The sequence below is a fragment of the Pongo abelii genome, chromosome 11 (assembly GCF_028885655.2).
Source record: "Pongo abelii isolate AG06213 chromosome 11, NHGRI_mPonAbe1-v2.0_pri, whole genome shotgun sequence".
Classification (NCBI taxonomy): Eukaryota; Metazoa; Chordata; class Mammalia; order Primates; family Hominidae; genus Pongo; species Pongo abelii.
The window spans coordinates 64,892,544-64,913,210 of NC_071996.2; the positions used below are offsets into that span (position 1 = coordinate 64,892,544).

General features: G+C 33.5%; 1 protein-coding gene across 7 annotated transcripts in view; it reads right to left on the minus strand.

The window, feature by feature from the left end:
* The window catches only part of KCNH7 (potassium voltage-gated channel subfamily H member 7), a 482,617-nt gene that overhangs the window by 45,145 nt on the left and 416,805 nt on the right, over positions 1 to 20,667 (minus strand). For 6 of the 7 annotated variants that reach the window (XM_054549400.2, XM_063712835.1, XM_002812526.5 and 3 more), the window contains one exon: positions 12,367 to 12,566. In XM_054549400.2, coding sequence (XP_054405375.2) covers positions 12,367 to 12,566 — 200 coding nt within the window. Of the gene's footprint in view, positions 1 to 4,651; positions 12,567 to 20,667 lie in introns of those variants that run through there. The other variant, XM_009237780.3, reaches the window with a different exon arrangement.

A 20,667-nucleotide genomic window follows, 5' to 3' on the forward strand; every position in this document is an offset into this window, starting at 1 on the left:
GTCAGAATGGCTATTATTAAAAAATCTGAAAACAATAGATATTGGTGAAGTTGTGGAGAAAAGTGAACACTTGTACACTGCTGGTGGAAAATGTAAATTAATTAAGTCACTATGGAAAGCAATGTAGAGACTTCTCAAAGAATTTGAAAGAGAACTATTCCATTCAACCCAGCAGTCCCACTGTTGGGCAAATACTCAAAGGAAATTAAATTATTCTACCAAAAGGACACATGCACTTGTATGTTTATTGCAGAACTATTCAAAGTAGCAAAGACATGAAACCAACCAATATAAGATGCGTATCAACGGTGGACTGGATAAAGAAAATGTGGTACATATATGCAATGGAATACTATGCAACCACAAAAAAGAATGAAATTATGTCCTTTGCAGCAACATAGATGCAGCTGGAAGCCATTATTCTAAACAAACTAATGCAGGAACAGGAAACCAAATACTACATGTTCTCACTTATAAGTGGCAGCTAGACATTGAATACACATGGACATAAAGATGGCAACAATAGACATTGGGGACTGCTTGAGGAGGGAGGGTGAAAAGAAAGAGTGGTAAGAAAGGGTACCACTGGGCACTATGTTCACTACCTTGGGATCATTTGTACGTCAAGCCTCAGTGACACACAATTTACCTATGTAACAAACCTGCATAGGTACCCCCAAACCTAAAATAAAAGTGGAAGAAAGAAAAAATTTAAAAATATTTACAAAAATCTATGATCAAGTAGGATTCATTTCATGAGTGCAAGGATATTTTAGTAGTATTAGTCTTAACACTACTTTAATTCAATCAACTATTAAGCTATTTATTGAAATAATAATTTTATTATTTTTAATTAAATTTTTAAAATTAAAATTAACTTTTTTTTTCAAAATTATTTTGGAAATTCTAGTGAACCAAAAACACCCCAATAAGTAGTTGCTATTAAAAATAGAAAATGAATTTATCTTTTTTTGCTGCTGATATGATTGTATGCTTAGAACATCCAATATTAAATCCTCAAGAGGACCACCTACCATTCAAACAAACCAGAACAAACCAAATTAAACCAAACTATAAAGTACTATCAGAATGAGGTCAAATTGAACCAAACCAAAAAGAAGTCCTTCAGAATTTGTTAAAAAAAATAAATTGACCCAAATCTTGGTTACAGAGAAAACAAATTAAACCAAACAAAAACAAATTCTATCAGAATTTGCTAAAGTGGCTGGATAGAAGATAAATAGTTTTATTCTTTATTATCTATAAGCAGGTAAAAATGGAGATGTTTAATATATTTTATTCGACTCACTATGCTATATAAAATTAATAAAGATATTTAACAATAAAGGTAAAACTTTTTAAGAAGAAAATGATAAAATCTTATTGGACTGGATTTTGTTTTTTAAGATATAAACCAGTGATTCTCAACCTTGTCTATGTATTAGATTTATAAAAATACTGACACAGACTTTAAGCAATTCTGATTTAACTATTATAAAATATTTCAGATGATTTTAATGTGCAGCATGGAGGACAACTTAATATTTAAATACCAAAGTTATATTTAAATAAGAGTTAGAGTAGACCTACAATCTGTTTTCTATATTTCCCAAGAAATAACAGAGAAGAAAAATGGCCAGCTACTGACAAACATTAGTCAGTAGCTCCTGCTCCTGGCAAACACAGTAAGGGCATTTATTAGTGGAATAATTCTCATTTATGGAGTATTTTTAGCAGGATGTATCTAAATAATCACCTATGACAGGCCAATCTTTCATTAATAGAACATGACTTTCTGGAAAATGTCATATAAGCTGTGTAATGTCCAGAATATAAAATGTAACTGTTTAATGACCAAAAGAGATTCTGTTTAAGTGTCGTATAATCACATATATCATTGACAGTCCTCCTATGTTAAATCTGAGCCAGAACTCATACTAATATGGCAAGGAAGATCTCCGTGCCTATGCTCATAATTCCTTAATCTTGAAATTATTAGTAAATCTTGATAGTGGTTATGATTTCTCACTCTTGGGAGCCATATTTAACAATCTGATCTTTGGTTTATTTCAAAAGCTTAATGTGAAGAAAGTTGTAACTGAATTTAAAAAGTCATATATTTTTTATGGAAGAATAAAGGTTCTCAAATAGCCAGGAGAAATGAGCAAAATAAGATTAGTAAGTGTCGACCTACCTTATCAGATATTAAAATATTATATAAAGCTGCTAAACACAAACCATTCTTTTTTTTTTTTAGATGGAGTCTTGCTCTTGTCCCCCAGGGTAGAGTGCAATGGCATGATTTTGGCTCACTGCAACCTCCACCTCCTGGCTTCAGGACATTCTCCTGCCTCAGCCTCCCAGGTAGCTGGGATTGCAGGCACCTGCCACCACGACCAGCTAATTTTTGTATTTTTAGTACATGGGGTTTCACCATGTTGGCCAGGCTGGTCTCGAACTCCTGACCTCAGGTGATCCACCTGTTTTGGCCTCCCAAAGTGCTGGAATTATAGGCATGAGCCACTGTGCCCGGCCAAACCATTCTTATACTACACTGAGTGGACAAATAGAGCAGCCTTTAGAGTCTAGATATGTATCCCAATTATACCCAATGATGTAATGTGTAACACAGGTGTTATTTTGATTAAATGAAAAAAGAATGGCTTATTTAATAAATTCTACCACGACTATTTTCTATTCATGTGAAGAAAATCATTTACAAAAATAGATTTCAAACAGATTGTGGAGTTTTCTTTCTAATCATATACCAAATTATATAAAAAAATTTAGGAAATTACTCATATAATCCAAAAGTTTAGTAGGGCCTTTTTAAAACAGGAAAGGATCTATGAACTATGTAATAAAGGTTGACCAATTAGATAATATTAAAAAAAAACAGCAATGCTTTTGTATCTAAAATAGTCCTTAAACAAACCAACATATTGAAAAGATATTAGGATCAAATTACAATATAAAAAGCATTAATATCTACAAACAGTTCTTGTAAATAATATGGAAAAGATAATTGAAAATATGCAAAAAATGCTATGAATGGGCAATTCATAGAATAAAAAAGCCAAATAATGTGTGTGTATGTATATATGAATGAATGAAAAATGTGCTTACATTTAACAGTAACTCAGAAAATGTCATTAGAGTAAAAACAAACTTTCACATATCCATTAAACTGGCAAAAATTAAAAAGAACCATAACACCCAGTGCTAGTAAAGAGAAGGGGGAAAAGTACCAACATTGTTGATAGAAATGTAAATTGTTAAGCATTTTTGGAATGTAATCTTACAATAGCTATTAAAATTAAAATTACATATAATCTTTAACTCAAAAATCCCTTATCTGAGAATCTACCCATAAATACAAAAGTATAAGTAAGGGAAATATATGTAAGTGGGTTTATTGCAGTATTGTTTGAAGTGGCATGAAATTAGAAGTCAAATGAATGCCCAGCAATGAAGCCATTAATATAAGAGAAAAAACCATTAGTATAAGTATAATATGTAGTTATATATTATTATACTATGTATTATATAGTTATAGTATATAAAATAAACTACTATGGAATGTATGTGCCATTAAAAGGAATGAATTAGTTGTGTTAGCCAAGTTGGAGGTATTTTCACAAGATATTAAGGGAGAAAGATGGACTGCACATAATTAAATGTTGTTTTAGATTAAATTATGCAACTATATCTGTGTGTAAATATGTATATATATGTCTGCATACATGCAAATATAAGTATAATTATATTAGCATATAAAAAGATATGGAAGTTTACACACATAGGTAACAGATAATGGGATGAGTAAAGTATAAAAATTGAAGTATAAAAAAATCTTAAAAATGTTGCATTTAAAAAGTCCCTTTCATAAAAAAGTAGAGATGTTGCAATTTTATTTAAGTAAAATTTGTGTATATGAGAAGGCAAATAACTTTTTATCTAAGGAATGCAAGCCCCTTTAAATTATGAGGCCTATAGAGGCAATGACATGTGAGAGCAGTCACGTCTTGCTCCCCACCTTAAGCTAAGTAATGCACCTGCTATCCGGACTCTAGACTGAGAGTCCCACCAATTGACAGAAATTGACCTAACAACGCTATTTGCTGGATACCATAAATCATGCCCTATATTTAACAATGTATAGCTAATCACTAACCAATGTTATTTCTGTAAACCAATGAGAGTTCCTGACAAACAACTTTTCTAATTGCCCACTCTCCTGATTTGTCCTTTTTTTAAAAAAAAAAAAAACAACAAAAAAACAGCAAAACAAAACCAAAAAACCTTTGAGCCTCTCCTTTGTTCTCTGGAACATTTCCCAGTGTTTCCCAGCTGCAAGTCCTCAACCTTGGTCTAAATAAACTCTCTCTACAAATTTTGCTTCAGTTTCTTTCTTTAGATTGACATATCTATGAAATGCACCATCACAGAAGATGCTTCCCAATTTAAAAACAAATTCTTATCAGGCTATGATAAGTCTGCAAGAGAAAACAAATGTATGTATATGATATGCCACAAGTATGGTTGCAAGGTGATATTATATTGGGTTGTTGTCTCTAAGTGAAAAGATATAAAGTACTTTTCATTAACTGTAAAACAAATTATTTTACTGTTTGATAATTTACAATGATTCTGTATTTTAATTTGAAAAAAGTTAGGTCTTCCTAATGTTTCCTTTAACTTTGCTTCAGTGATTGGTTAAGTTATTTTTTCTCTTTAAGAATTGCCAGTATAAACGCCATAAACTTATGAGAACCAATCATTAATGTTTAATAACAATTTTTTAAAAAAATTAATAAATCTCAATTCTGTATGCTAAGATGGGTGAGAATGAGAGGAAAGGTAATAAAGCAAGGTGCAGATTTAAACTTCCATTTAATGTTATTCTCATATTTAGAAGGCATGGGATATAAATGTTATGTAACCTAGTCCTTTTCTTCATTCTGACCACTGTCTACATGCTTCCACTCTGCTTTTACTCCAAGAATGTCTCCACCTATGATTTCTCTAGGCCAGCCTATATATTTTTGTTTGTCTTTTAGAAGTCTGGCTTGTAAAATTTTGCACCATGTAGCTGTTTTTCTGGCATTATACTCTCCTTTGTTCTTTAGATATCTAGTCAAAGGGAATTGCTTTATTATAATACTCTGACCTCAGTGTGGTGTTGCCTGCTATTAAATATTAAGAATAGCTCATAGGCTGGGTGCAGTGGCTCACGCCTGTAATCCCACCACTTTGGGAGTCCAAGGAGGGCGGATCACAAGGTCAGGAGTTCGTATGGTGAAACCCCGTCCTACTAAAAATACAAAAATTAGCCGGGCATGGTGGTGGGCGCCTGTAGTACCAGCTACTGGGGAGGCTGAGACAGGAGAATCGCTTGAACCCAGGAGGTGGAAGTTGCAGTGAGCTGAGATCTTGCCACTGCACTCCAGCCTGAGCAACAGTGTGAGACTCCGTCTCTAGAAAAAAAAAAAAAAAATAGCTCATAGACAAAACAGATAAAATCATAGTTAGGCTCTGGGCTAAATCCCTATCTTGGAAAACACATTTTCCTAGCACTCACACCTTGCAATTCACCACACAGAATCAGATGATAGCTTGAGATTCACCTCTATGATCCAAATAAAATAATTTCGCCTTTGTGGAGAGTGAGTCTTTAGCTTATTTTCCCACTATGGTAGGTTTTCCTAACCACAGACATGTTTTAGCTTTGTGTGGGTTGCACAGCATACTGATCTAAGAAGATTAACAGAAGAAAGGGCAGAATGAATGACAGCATATATGGAAATGATTCAGCATAGCTCTGGAGTGTTAAAAATGCATCATCAGAGGTGATGCCCCCTATTCAACCCAATAAAGAAAGCTCTTATGAGATGGTCCCTAAGGTGAACGTAGAGTTCTTCTGGGGGTGGCTCACCTGGATAACAGGAGCCCCAGATGCAAAGTAAAGGAGATTTCTTTTTAGGTATATCTGGCATGAAACATGTAATGATTATGTATTTTTTCCATCCGCACTCATCCACATGGATTGCAATATGTCTAAACTGAGAAAAACAATTAAAATATATCTAAATTTCTTGAGCTATTGCTGCTTTAAGGCTATATGATAATTTGGGCTAAGATGAACTACATCTGAATGTTTTCACTTTTAAAAAAACAATGATTATGAAATGTGACATATTGGGTGGACCATTTTCATATCCATTTATAACATCAATCCCAGTCCACTGGATATGTCTTCTACTAAAGAAAATATAGGACTTTTATTTTGGGAAAAAAATTGTGGATGCTTTGATTCCATTAGGTTTAAGAAATGCTGAGTTATTCTAGTATTTGAATGAAAAGAGACTTAAAATCATATTTCCAAAGAATCTGTTATAACTGAACTTTGATTATCTCTATTTTTTATTAATGGCTTCACCTGTGTTGATTATCAAGTGATCTGAAACTGAATTGAGTTGAATTATTCGTATGCTCCTACCAGTCCAAAGTTTTTTGAAACACATCATACCCTTCAGCATAAGAAATTCCACTCTACAGTTCTGTTCAAATAGGAATATTATTTTAAGAATTTCAAAAAACAATTTGAGACATCATTTCCACTTTCTAACTACTGTAAGAGCAACATTATTAATAAATGGAGAAACTGAAGCATCAAAGTAGGTTCACCATAATGTTTCTGTAGACTTTTTATAACATGGAAAGCTCTAGGGCATACTGTCATTATTTTTCTTGACTTAAGATGGGCTAAAGGTCAGATCCTACCACTGAAGAACTCACTTTGCATAGAAGCAGCATCATTCCAACTGTAAATAAGTCCTCCTTGATGATGGTTGGAGACCAGGATGAAGTGACCATCATCACTTGTGCAAGATGAACATGTACCATTTGTGACCTGAAAACATTAGATGCCTGTCTTAAGCTTGACATTGTTCATGTCAGCGGGCTCCAGATGGTGTTTTCTTGTTCTTTGTGATATTTTGAAGAACTGTAGGGTAAGTAGCCTTGGTGTAAAATAGGAAAGGCAAGTGAACTTTGCCTTTTAAAAGCACCTGCTTTTCAGGGGCTGGCTACAGTAGGTGATCATGAGTGATAAATTTGTGTGTTCATAGTAGTAGACTTCTTGCCAGTGTGAAATTTTAGTACATTCCTAGTTTCTGCAGGGCCAGGCAATTCCTGTCAACTAATGTACATGCGGATGACAACATCTTTTCAAGTGCATTGTGCAAAACTATTATTTTAATTCAATTCCTAAATGGTAACTAGGTATTTATAGAAAACCAAAAGGTGTTGCCAGTCCTGTGGGTCATTATCATTTAAATGTAGGTTTTGGCCAATCTTTATACCCCCTTTTAAATGCATGGAGGATTATCTGGATATGACGGCATCATATTTCTGAAATTTTATTATAGCTGTATGATACACATATCAGTCTAGGTCATGGACTGTATTTGTCAACTTCAGTAGATAAAAAATCATTAGAAAAAAGTAAGGGAGATGAAAGCAATACAGTGAAGGCAAGCCATGCTACTTTGCGAATTTTGCTTTTACATTTCTGATGGGGTATATTGTCACAAGAATTGTTTTCATCCGAGTTGCTGAATTGAACATAACTGAAAGTTCGCCACTATACTTCGCTATGGTGTATCAAAACACTCCACAATCTAAATATAAAGGTCTGGCCCAGATGAAGTCTTTTAAATAAGTTTAGAGAATGAGTGTAACAAAGTTTTTGATCGAGTAGGATTAGACTGTAGATGCAGAGATAAGCTCTGTGTTAATAGCGGAGGCTACTCTGACAGATCATAGAGAAACTAAAAGAGTTCTGAAGGTAAAGAAAGTCAAGTTTTCATTAAAATATTCCTTGGAAATCACATCAGCCCCAAGCAATATACATTTATATTAAACAGCATATCATTCTTTATTATTCTCTGTTCCACTTTTAACTGGCTTTGTTCATAGGGTCCATTACAGGTCTATGCTGTGTCACTCAGCATCTCACTATGATCCTAAGATTTTTTTAGCCTATTAAGCTAACTCGATTAAAAGCTCCAAAAGCTCTCCCTGTCTTGAGCTACACTTCTATCTTGCACTTCCTCCTTTCTCAGGATTCATCTAGTCTCTGCTTGACCTAGGAAACTGAACGATGCAATGGAAGTGCTATCAAGTTCCCTTCTAAACCTGCAAGCTAATACCTTGACCCTTTCTCTTTTCTTTCCTGCCTGTCTTTAAGAAAAACTTACCTATCCCCTATCCACCCAGCTGAGAGTTTATACCTCTTCCTAGGCTCTTATTCCAACTACTTTCTATGTCTGTCTCTCAAAATTTCCTCCATTAATGTCCCAGGCTAAAAAAAAAAAAAAGCAACTATTCCCTTTTCTTACTGAAATATATAAAAACCGTTTCTGGATTACCTGAGTTGGGGGATGGGCAGCAAATAGGTTAGAATTGCCATCCTCAAGCAGAAAAGCTCCCATAATAACGTTTTGCACATTAAGCGTATTTGAGTTCTAGTGCTTTAAAAATATTGGAAAACAACAAGTTTAATGAAATTGCAGAGAGGTTAAGTGACTTGTCCAAGAGTAATGGCAGACTGAGAGTTAGTTTTTAGGTCTTCTGAATCCCTATTCTGCATTTTTTTATATTATTTGGGCATTATTTGGTGGGGGAGGAGGTGCTATTTTCAGGTAAGGAGTAAATTCTCCATTAAATGCTCATACAGGCATTTTTTCCATGCAATTATAATATGAAATTTAGGAGTAGCCTCTGCCCTAAATAGTTTATTTCTCTTCATCCAGAAAGATATATAGACCGTGGTCATTGGAGTCCTTCTTCATTCAAGCCAGGCTCCTGTGTGTGATGTGAGGCCACTTGATTGTACACTGACATGAAAGATGATTTTCATTACTGTGGTAGTGTTGTAACTAAAACAGTGTTAGGTAATCTCAGAAAGTTTCAGAGTAGATCAGAAGACAGCTTTGATTTGGAGAAATTCATTGAGATGCTCTCAGTCCTACTCTGAAAAAAAATATCTCTTCACTCCTAACTAAAAATGTTGGAGGTAGAGGGAAGAGAGTTTTCCAGAATTAACTTCTGCACATCTTTCAAATACTTTTTACTATTCCTAATATGAGATCATACTCAAAGAACATGATCTAGGCCAGGCATGGTGGCTCTCGCCTGTAATCCCAGCACTTTGGGAGGCCAAGGCAGCAGATCACTTGAGATCAGGAGGTCGAGACCATCCTGGCCAACATGGTGAAAGCCTATCTCTACTAAAAATACAAAAATTAGCCAGGCATGGTGGCATGTGCCTGTAATCCCAGGTACTCAGGAGGCTGAGGCAAGAGAATTGCTTGAACCCAGGAGGTGGAGGTTGCAGTGAGCCTAGATGGCACTGCTGCACTCTAGTCTGGGAAATAGAGCAAGACTCCGTCTCAAAAACAAAAACAATACAAAACAAAACAAAACACCATGATTCTTTCACTGGCTTCATTATTCTGGCCCATTTCCTTTTGTACTCTCCCACAGTGCTTTAAGTTTTGAAACATTCTGGCAATAGCTTTTACACAAACAGCAGAAGATGCAGGGATTAAAGGATATGGCCACACTTTTTAGGTCAATTATTTCTTATTTTTTGTGGTCTATCAAACAATCAAATGGTTTTGTTCATAAAAATAATTTTAGGTCAATTAATACAGTGTGGTTGAATATCTCATACTTCATATGGACATGGTTGAACAGTGAAAATGACCTGAAATGTTTCGTGAGAAATTATATTTAAGGTTATATGTAAAATATCATGGAATGCTGATGCAAAATACAAGTTTAACGTGCTTTTATGTGTGACAATACATAAATCTGAATGATTTTAAACTGCGATTAAATTATAATTTAGTTGACAATACACAGGGATTTTAAGTGTGGTTTTGGAGGTAAAAAAAAATCCATTTTGATTTTTTTTTAAACTCTCAATAGTCTAAGGCTACAGTTGCTTTTTCTCTAATCAACTTTGTTTCATAAGTAGTGCTTAAGAAGTAAGCATCTTCCATTTGCTGAGTGTTCAGAGTTATCTTGCAGTTTGCTTACTCACTTTGCAGTCACAAAATGAGAAATGTAGACACTGTACACAAACAAGAAGTCCGTGCAAAGTCAAGCTCTCAAAACCACAAGCAAGACTCAGCGGCACATGGTTTAGAGCTCACACACTCCAGGATGATGTAATACAGGCATGCAGATGAGAGGAAAGAAAAGCACCTACATCATGAAAATAGAAGATAATGAAAGAGAATGACATTTTATTTACGACAATTATCTAATGCAAACCGTATACCCATAGCCTTTACCAGAGTTGGGATAGGGGCAGAGAAGTGAATTTTTATGGGGACTGGGAAATTGTATATAAATATTGTTAGAGGTCAAGTCGTTGTTAAAGTTAAGGATTTCTATTCTGTACTTGGCCTCTTCCAGGTTGTCTTCCCCAGTTTCTTGCTTTGTATTTCCTCAGCTACGTCATGCAAAAAAGATCAGAACTAACATTGGAAATCATTTAACAAGCTCTAAACCTGACAGATAACAAGGGTGTTCTCCACAATTTACACGAGAATTAAATTGGATATAAATACCTCCTGTTCTTACCGGTGGGTGTTGTGATTCCATTTATTAAGGTGTGAAGCAGACAGGAAAGAGATAAATCTTTCATAAGTACATTGTAAATAGGCAAGTGGTATATAAACCATATTCATAGGTAATAGAGTCAAACAATGAAAGGTAAATAGTTGTCACAAAATAGACTTTATCACAAAAAATGGTCACAAAACTAGAGTTACATGGAGGGGGGTAAAATAATTGTTTTGCTACTGTTTTTGAAATAATCTGGCAGTATGGAACAACAAAAAATGAGTGACATGTTTTGATTAAAAATTCTTGACACTGCTTCAGCCAACCCAGCAGCAGAGAGTCCCCAAAAGATTTTGAATGCTGATACCTTTGTTAAACAATAACAGTGATGGAAATATAGAAAAGTGATCTCTTTCTTGTGAGATTAAAGTGTTCCTTTGGGGGATCAATTTACAAATGAATTTTTCACAAGGAACTTTGGAAAGATTAGAAATGACTCATGGAATTTTGTGTGAAAAGTGCTCATTTGATTAGCTCTTCAAATTAACATTTTTGTCATGGCATGTCCTTCTCAATCAAATACATCACACACAGCTATGATAAACTTATCCATATATAAATATTACTTTCAAATTGGGCAATATTTGCAGTGCTTTCTGCCCCATTCCTGCTAGTTTTGAACCCTTCTTTCTCCATTAGAATATTACTGGTCAAGCAGAAGGTAACAATTTAAATTGTACAGGCTCACTTACACAAAAATTGTTTCATGCAATTGACATAATTAAATGTGAGTGCTTTTATTTTCTGAGAAATTCTTAGAAACAGGGTCCTTGCCCAGTGGAGGAGTAGCCATATGGGAAGCCACCATATTTTTATTCTTTTTCTTCTGGTGCTCTATGATACGTCATAGAATTTGGATTTGTTGTATAATTTATTTAGCAGTCAGCCTTTATAGCCAAATTGCAAGGTAAAAGAATGTGGGCAATTCTCCTAATAATAAAAAGAGGTCTTTGGACCACATTAATATTATTAATAGTGTCGATTTTTGAGCAGTGATACAGGAAGGGAGGTTATGACAGGTGATTATTGATGTTGAATTTGCTTAAAAGGTGAAGGAAAAATATGAAGGGATCCATATTTCCCCTTGAAAGGAAAGATGCATTAAACTAGGTACAGTAAAAGGGCACAGCGTAGATTCTTTAAAATATAGAAAAAAAATTCTTAAAAGTGTGAAACTTCCTATCATAAAATGCTTATGTATACTTAAGCTCCCTGACCTGTCCTATAAGTTTTCAATTTCCTGTCTTTTAGAGTGTGTTAACCTGGGATCTCTGTTTGGGGGCATCATAATTATTACTGTTTACTTGCCAAATGTTATTGCAACCGGATCCAACTATTTTTTGGGGGTGTTGGCAATGAGGCCATGCAGTAAAAACCCAAGTCCCAGCTAAAGCAATGCTCTCTCTCACCAGAAGTGGGAACTCTACTACACACAGTTATATCAGTTTGCATCATGTTATAATGCCTTTGCCACACAGTATAACTAGATATAGCACCATGCAATGCCATGAATTGAGAATGAGAGACTATCTCCAGGGGAGAAAATACACATCCGAGAGAAGAAAACAAAAGCAAGGGGTTCAAAGCTGGTGATTCTGGCTTTTATTCCATTTTGGCTATCACTACAATGCCTGCGGCACTTTGATTTTGGAAAACAGACATACATACCATGTTCATGTCAATGCCATTGGTGTAAGTCCATGCGTGCTGGAAATATTCTTCAAGACGTTGCCTCAGAGGGTTGGGGATTTGGTGAAAGCGAATGAACTCTTTTACTCGCAGCATCTGCATGTGGTACCTGGCAGTTCCCGAGTATAGTCTTTGGATAATTGCAGATACATTCCCAAAAATGCTTGCATACATTAGTGCTGGATTGGATAAAAAACAAAGTTATGGGGGAAACTGCACATAGGTGTGTTATATATCGTTAGAGTATCAAGCATGTGGATTTTGATTATCTCAATCTAGTGAGGATTTACTATTGGATTATGGGGAAAAAAAGAAATTAAACTAAAACTGCTTTACATTTCATAATTTTAGTGGTAAAGCTGGAGAGGGAAAGTATCCAAATTCATCATGGATTCTAAATGAAAGTGAAAACTCAGATTGTTTATAATATCAGCTTGTGGCTGGGAGCATTGACTAGGGAGAAAACGCATTTGAAATAAACGTTTTCACTTGAAAAAGAAGGCATGTCATGGCTCACCATAAATACATTTTCTTGAAAAAATATGAGGCAAAAGCATCTTTTAGGGATTTAAAAACCCTTTTTGAATTGGAGTTAACATATTAGTTTTAAATTGTGACTTATTTCTGCCTTTCACCCTCAAATTTAACCTTGTAGAATAAAAATCTATTATTAAATTTGAGATTATTTTGAATACATTAGGTTTGTTAAGGGATAACAAATTCTTTTAAGAAACCAGTTTCCTTAGAGTGTTAATTTGGATACAGTTTTTATCCTATTCCAATTCATTTTCATAGTATTTTTGCATAAGAAACATATCTCCGGCTTAGAAAATTCACAGAGTTTTATTTTTGTAGGGAAAAAATAGAACACATTTTTGTTCTTTCATCTATGGGGAGAAACCGCTATGAGATCCCTTGCTACATAATCAGCATTTAGGTAAAATATCTGTATTGGTGCTTCTTACACTAAATCTTCATGATTTAAAATAAGCTCTTTAAGCACTCTCTTTTTTGTATTTGTATTCATTTCTAATAATTCTAAAAATAAATGCTATTCTCTGTACAGAAAGTCACATCACAATATATATTCTGAATATTGATCTTTGGACATCTATCAGAAACTGAGAGATATGGTAACATATGTTTAAATCACTGGAATAGCTATATACCAGGGTGGGGAAAGCAGCAACAAAAATTTGAAGTGTTTAATTAAAGTAAATTCAAACAACACATTTTTTTCCTCAAATTTTATAAACAATTGCTTCTATAATCCACTTAATCATTTTCAAAGTAGGCTTTGGCCAGATTCTGGCCATGTTTTAAACTAATATGTTTTCCTGGGCACTTGCTTGCTTTTCCATCTTACCTTGTTTGCTTTATCTTATCATGCTTGGTTATCAAGATGCTTATGTACCATAGATATCCCAAGTAAGAGAAAGTCCCAGGGAAAGCAGTGACCCCTTGTTTTTATCTATTTAAGGGGATGAAAGCTGGGGAGATGTGGTGGTTAATTTTATATCAACTTGACTGGGCCACAGTGTGCCCGGATATTTGGTTACACAAATATTCTGGGTGTATCTGTAAGGGGTTTGCAGAGGAGATTAGCATTTGATTCAGTAAACAAGTAAAGCAGATTGTCCACCCCACTGTGGGTGGGCTGCATCCAACTCATTGAAGTCCTGAATAGAAGAAAAAGGGGAAGTAAAGGAGAATAAACTCTGTGCTTGACTGTCTGAGCAGGAATATCAGTCTTCTCCAGCCTTTGGACTTGCGCTCCGACTCAGACTGAAAACACATCATGGGCTCTCCGTGGTCTAGACCCAGTTACTGAGTACAGATCTTGAGACTTTTCAGCCTCTATAACCGTGTGAGCCAATTTCTTCTAATAAATCTCTTTATATCTTTATCTATATTCAAACATATATGTCTATCTAATATCTATGTATCTTTTGGTTCTGCTTCTCTGGACTTCAGACTAATACAGGAGATCTCTAGTGAGGCTGAATTGGCATGTATAAGAGACATTAATTCTCTGTAAGGTAGAGCAGATGTTTAGATTGTATCTTCCACATGAAGAAAAGGTGAGCCTAAATTGTTTTTGAGTAAATGAATCGTTCTTTAAAAAGAGAATAAACAATATTGGCCAGAAATTGATTCCTGTGATCCAAGGAGATTCATGTGAAAAATACGTTTTACTCATCCTAAATGTAGTGGGGAAACAATTACGTGTGATGCTATGTTTCCAAAATACCTATCATGTGCTCAGGAAGTAGATTCAATCAGAGGGCACAAAATCAATGCTATTTGTTTTACCTAAACCACACATGATCAGGAAACACATGTGCTACCTAAACCATTACATGATCAAGAAAGATCACGAAAAATTCTTATTTATTAAATAGATTTTAGCAAATTAGATGTTATTTGGATGGTAGAGTTTTATCTCTACCATCAAAATTAACCAAAATGTTAGTTTAGGTCATAAACAAGCATTTCCCAGTAGCTGTCAAGATGAAACAAAATCTAGATTATAAGTACATAGTTGAATAGATAAGAGACTAATTTATGGTCGGGAGAGGTGGCTTATGCCTGTAATCCCAGCACTTTGGGAGGCCGAGGCAGGTGGATCACCTGAGCTCCGGGGTTCGAGACCAGTCTGGGCAACATGGCAAAACCCCATCTCTACAACAAATACAAACATTAGCCAGGTATGGTGGTGTGCGCCTGTAGTACCAGCTATTCTGGAAGCTGAGGCACGAGAATTGCTTGATCCAGGGAGGCTCAGGTTGCAGTGAGCCAAGTTCGTGCCACTGCACTCCAGCCTGGGTGACAGACTGAGACCCTGTCTTTAAAAAAAAAAAAAAAAAAAAAAGTGACCTGAAATACTTATTTTTAGGAAATTCTGTGATTATGACTTTTAAATTATAATAAAGACATTAATCTTTTTCCTATTTTTTAGGAAGGAAATGGAGCTAGAGGTTGTAAGCTAGAGAGAAGAATAAAATACTTATGTTCTGTACATATTATTTAGTTGATGCCCAACTGGTAAAAATATCAATCAAAAGCAAGTTGACAGACTATGGATATCTAGGCATCTCTCCTTAACTCAATATTTTTAGTTTTATAAAATAGGGAGTTCTTTTTTCATCCAAATGGTTTGCTTTAGTTTAGGTATTATAGAAATAAAACAGGGGTATCTTAAAATTTCCTTCAGCACACCACGCCTTAATTCTGATATGCTGACCATACCAATATATTTGGTTTGTCAGAAGATATTAGCTGAAACATGTTGACAAACAAATACACCTGCATTTCTACTACATAAATTTAAACAACTCTATAACTTAATAAAATAAATTTTATTGATGTGTAATTTATATGTAAGATGCATTCATTTTAAGTGTATAGTTCAATTAGTTTTGACAAATGTATACACCCCTGTAAACACAATCATGATATAGAACATTTGCTTCACTCTAAAAGTCTCCTTGTGTTCTTTGGCTGCTTGCAACCACTCACTTCAGACCTTAGACAACCACTGAGCTCCTTTAAGTCATTACAGATTAGTTTGCATTTTCTAGGATTTTACATAAGTGCAATTATAATATACATATTCATTATGTACATTTGTGATTGACTTCTTTTGCTCAACATAATGTTTTTGAGAATCATTCTGTTGTGTGTATCAGTAATTTGTTTTTTTTTTAACCGCTGAATTGATTTGCATCATATGGCTATACCATAGTTTGTTTATCTCTTCTCCTGTTGATGGAAACCTTGCTGTTTCTAGTTTTTGGCTATTACAAATAAAACTGCCATGAACACTTGTATACAAGTCTTTGTGTGGGCTTATATTTTCATTTCCCTTTTAAACACCTAAGAGTGGAATCGCTGAGTTGTGTGGTACGTTTAACTTTATAAGAAACTGCCAAACTGTTTTTCAAAGTTGTATCATTTTACATTCTCACCAGCAATGTATGAAAATACCATTTGTTCCATGTCCTCTCCAACACTTGGTTTTATCAGTCTTTAATTTTAACCATTGTACTGTGTACATGTAATATCTCATTAGAGTCTTAATGTGCATTTTCCTGATGATTAATAACATATTTTCATGTCTTTATTAGTCATTCATATATATTTTGTGAACTGTCTTTTCAAATACTTCACCCATTTTTAAATTGTTGTCTTTTTATTATGGATTTGTAAGAATTATTTATATATTCTGGATATAAGCCCTTTTATGATCTCAGTATTGAAAATATTTTCTTCCAGTCTACCATTTGTCCATTCCTTTTCTTAATGGTGTTTTTTGAAGAGCAGAAGTTATTAATTTTGATGAAATCCAATTTATCAATTTTTATTTTATGATTCAGAGTTATTTTTGTTTGTTTCACTTTTGGTAATGTGTATAATTCAAATAATTTTTTCATTTGATCTAAATTGTCAAGTTTATTGTTCTTTATAATGTTCTTTTCTTATTCTTTTAATGTCCATAAGACTTGTGTTATTATCTTTCTTTCATACAGGACAGTAACTTATGTTCTCTCTTTTAGTCTAGTTGGAGGCTTATCAGTTTGACTGATTTTAAAAATTACTTTCACTAACTTTCTCTCTTGTTTGTTTTCTATTTTTATTGACTTCTGCTCTTATATCTATTATTTCTTTTCTTCCAGTTGTATTAGGTTTTAATTTGCTTGACTTTTACTAGCTTCTTAAAATACAAGCTTAGATTTTTGATTTTAGATCTCCTTTTTACATAAAAACACTTAAAGCTATATAGATTTATCACTAAAAAATGCCTTAGGTGCCCTATAAAAATTTTGATACATTTTATTTTCATTTTCATTAAGTTAAAAACAGTTTGTAATTTTCCATGTGATTTCTTCTTTGAACTGTGAGTTATTTGGAACCTATTTCCAGACATTCGGGGACTTTCTAAACATCTATCAGTTTTTTCTCCTACTCCTTGTCCTCTTCCTCCTTCTCCTCTTCTTTCTTTTATTGTTGATTTCTGGTTTCTCTATGGTCAGATAAATACTTTCTATGATTTTAGCATTTTCAAATTTATTGAGATTTGTTTTGTAGCCCAGCATATGGCTTGTCTACTGGTAAATGTTCCATACATGCTAGAAAAGACCGTGTATTCTGCTGGTATTTTATAATTGTCAATATGTCAAGTTTAGCTGTTAGTATTATTTAAGTTGTCTATATTTTTATTCATTTGGTCTATTTATTCTATAAAATGCTGAGAGAGGAGTGTTAACATTGCAAACTATAATTATGAATTTGTCTTGTGAATTTGTCAATTTCTCCTTTCAGTTACATCAGTTTTTCCTTCATGTAATTTAAAGTTCTGTAATTGAGTGCATACACATTTAGGATTGCTATATTTGTCTATTTTATCTTTGGTAATAGTACTTGTCCTGAAGTTAATATCACTACATTGTCCGAAGTTAATACTGTTCTTCAGATTTTCTTATGATTAGGATTTGTATGAACATTCTTTTTAATTTTCTTTACTCTTTATAAGTATGTTTTCTTTAGACAGCATGTGGCTGAGTCTTATTTTTTAAAATACTTTCTGATAATTTCTCCATTTCAGTGAAAGCATTTAGATCATTTACATTTAATGCAATTATTGATATATTTGGGTTTAAATATACTATCTTGCTATTTGTTTTCTGCATTACCCTTTTTACTTATTTCCTACAATATTTCACATTTGTTATTTTGTTATTATTCCATTTTGTCTTTCCTGTTGGCTTGTTAGCTATAGTTGTAGGATTTATAACATGCATTTTAAATTGGTCAACATCTACTTTAAATAGCATAATACCACGTCATGAATGATGTAGGAATCTTACAGCAATATATACTTCTATTTCTTCTTCCCACTTTTTGGTACTATCATTGTCATAATTTCTCCTTCTACATACGTTATAAAACCTGCACATTCATTGACATTATTTTTTGCTTTAAGGAGTCAATTATTTTTTAAGACATTTAGAAATATGGAAAAAGTCTTTTTTTTTTTTTTTTACTCACACATTTACCACTTCTAGTTTTTCATTCCTTTGTGTTGATCCAAATTTTCATCTGGTATAATTTTCTTTCACTTGAAGAACTTTATCATTTCTTGTAGTCTGCTCATGAAGAATTATGTCAGGTTTTGTCATTTTTGAAGAGTAGTTTAATCAAACACAGATGCCTATGTTAAGAGATTTTGTTTTTCTTTCAGCAATATAAGGATTTTGTTCCATTGTCTTTTGGCTTTCATTGTTCTAATAAGAAATCTATCAACATTATCTTTTTCCTTTGTATATGATGTGTCTTTTTTTCTCTAGCAGCATTTAATATTTGCTTATGATGTGCACCAGTGTATTTTATTCATACTTAACTTGTTTGGGATTCACTGGACTTCTTGGATATGTGGTTTATAGTTTTCATTAATTTTGGAAAAATTTCTGCTATTATTTTTAAAGTTAAAAATTTCTATTATTAAAAAAACAGAATTTTTTTTGCTTGCTTTCATCATCTTTGTAAATTCTGGTTCCATTTTACTTAATTTTTTTTCCTGTTAAGAATCACATTTTTCTGTTTCTTATAATAGCTCTTAAATTTTAAATAGATATTGGGCACTATAAATTTAACCTTCTTCAATGCTTGTAACTTTTTTTTTTTTTCTTAAAAAAAGTTAGATGTTCTTGCAGGAGTTAAACCACTTGAGGATCTGCTTGTTCCTTTTGAAGCTTGCTGTTTAAGCTTTTTTTGGGGACAGATTAGCCCTAGTACTACAGCACTATTTTTTTCTGAGATTTCTACCAAATACTCTGGATGTTAATAGGGATTTTCCTTTCTGCTGGTTGAAATTTGAAAATCTCCCACATCTATGTGAGCTCTGGAAATTGTTTAGCTTATAGTACTTCTGGTATTTCTTTGCTGGGTTTTGGGGAGTTTTACCCCACGCATTTGTGACTTAGTATTCATTAGTAGATTCAAAAGGATACCTATGTAGGTTTCTGGAGCTTTTCTTTTCTATAACTACATCTCCTGTTGTCTGTCTTGCAAATTGCAGCACCTTAGCCTCCATGACCTCTGATCATGTTTTCTTAACTCTGTAAGACTGCTGGGGTCTGCTTAGGTTATTTCTCCCTTCTGTGTTCACTGTGGTCCAGGAAGTGCCTCCAGGCAAAAAGCCAAGATAACACGTGGCCCATATTGTTTGCTTTCCTTCTTTCAGAGATCAAACTTCCCTATTAATTTTCCAGTGCCTGAAAACAATTGCCTCATATATTTTGTTCAGTTTTCTGTTTGTTTTTAACAGAAAGAGAGTAAGGTTTTAGTAAGTCCATCATAACTGGAAGCAGAACTCCAGTAACTTTTTTTTTACATGATACAAAAATAAGAAATTCTCCCAATCAAGATGCTTGTCAAGCAGGTCAGAAATGGAATACATTTGCCTTTATTTTTCTGGTTTACGTGTTTGTAAAAATTAAATATATACATGTTATTTATAATATTTAAGATATAAAATTATGCTATATGTTAGAAAACAGGTATAAATATACGAGCATCACTTATATTTAAAATTATTTAATGACTTCACAGTCTTCCTTTTTTTATTTTGAATTATACACACTTTTAAAATATATGATCTGGTTACTGTACTCTGTACACAGTCAGCAGTACAAAAACTGTCTTTGCAAATAGCAGTTTTTAAAAATGCATATAACAATCTATATGCATTAGATATTTACTATTTGCATTTAATATTTTATTTTTAGTTTCCTTAAATTATATTGCTATAAGATAGAAGGCTGATTGCCTTGTTTTCTACAACTTGGCTTCAAATTTTTCTTTTAGAATAAAGATTAGAGTTAAACACAGGATGCTGAGAAAGTTCAACCTGATAACCACAATAGTTGTAATTAGCACATATATGATCTGTTATCACATTTTTTGTTATTTTATTTTTTTCAGGCTAAAATAAGGCCACTAATGGGTCTGAAGAGTATGTGCATAGATAAAACCATATCATTTTTGAATACAGTTAGATTTAACTGGGAATATCATGTGCATATACACCTATATACATCAAATGGGCACATAAATTTCAGTATTCTTATTATTGCCAAACTTCAAGTCTTAATTTTACTCTTTTCTTTATTTATGACATAATAAGTCATGCTGCACGTCTCCAGGAGTACCTATAAAGTATTTCCTGTGTGACATAAAGCTTTACATAATCTCATTTGGATTAAGGTGTATAGAACCAAG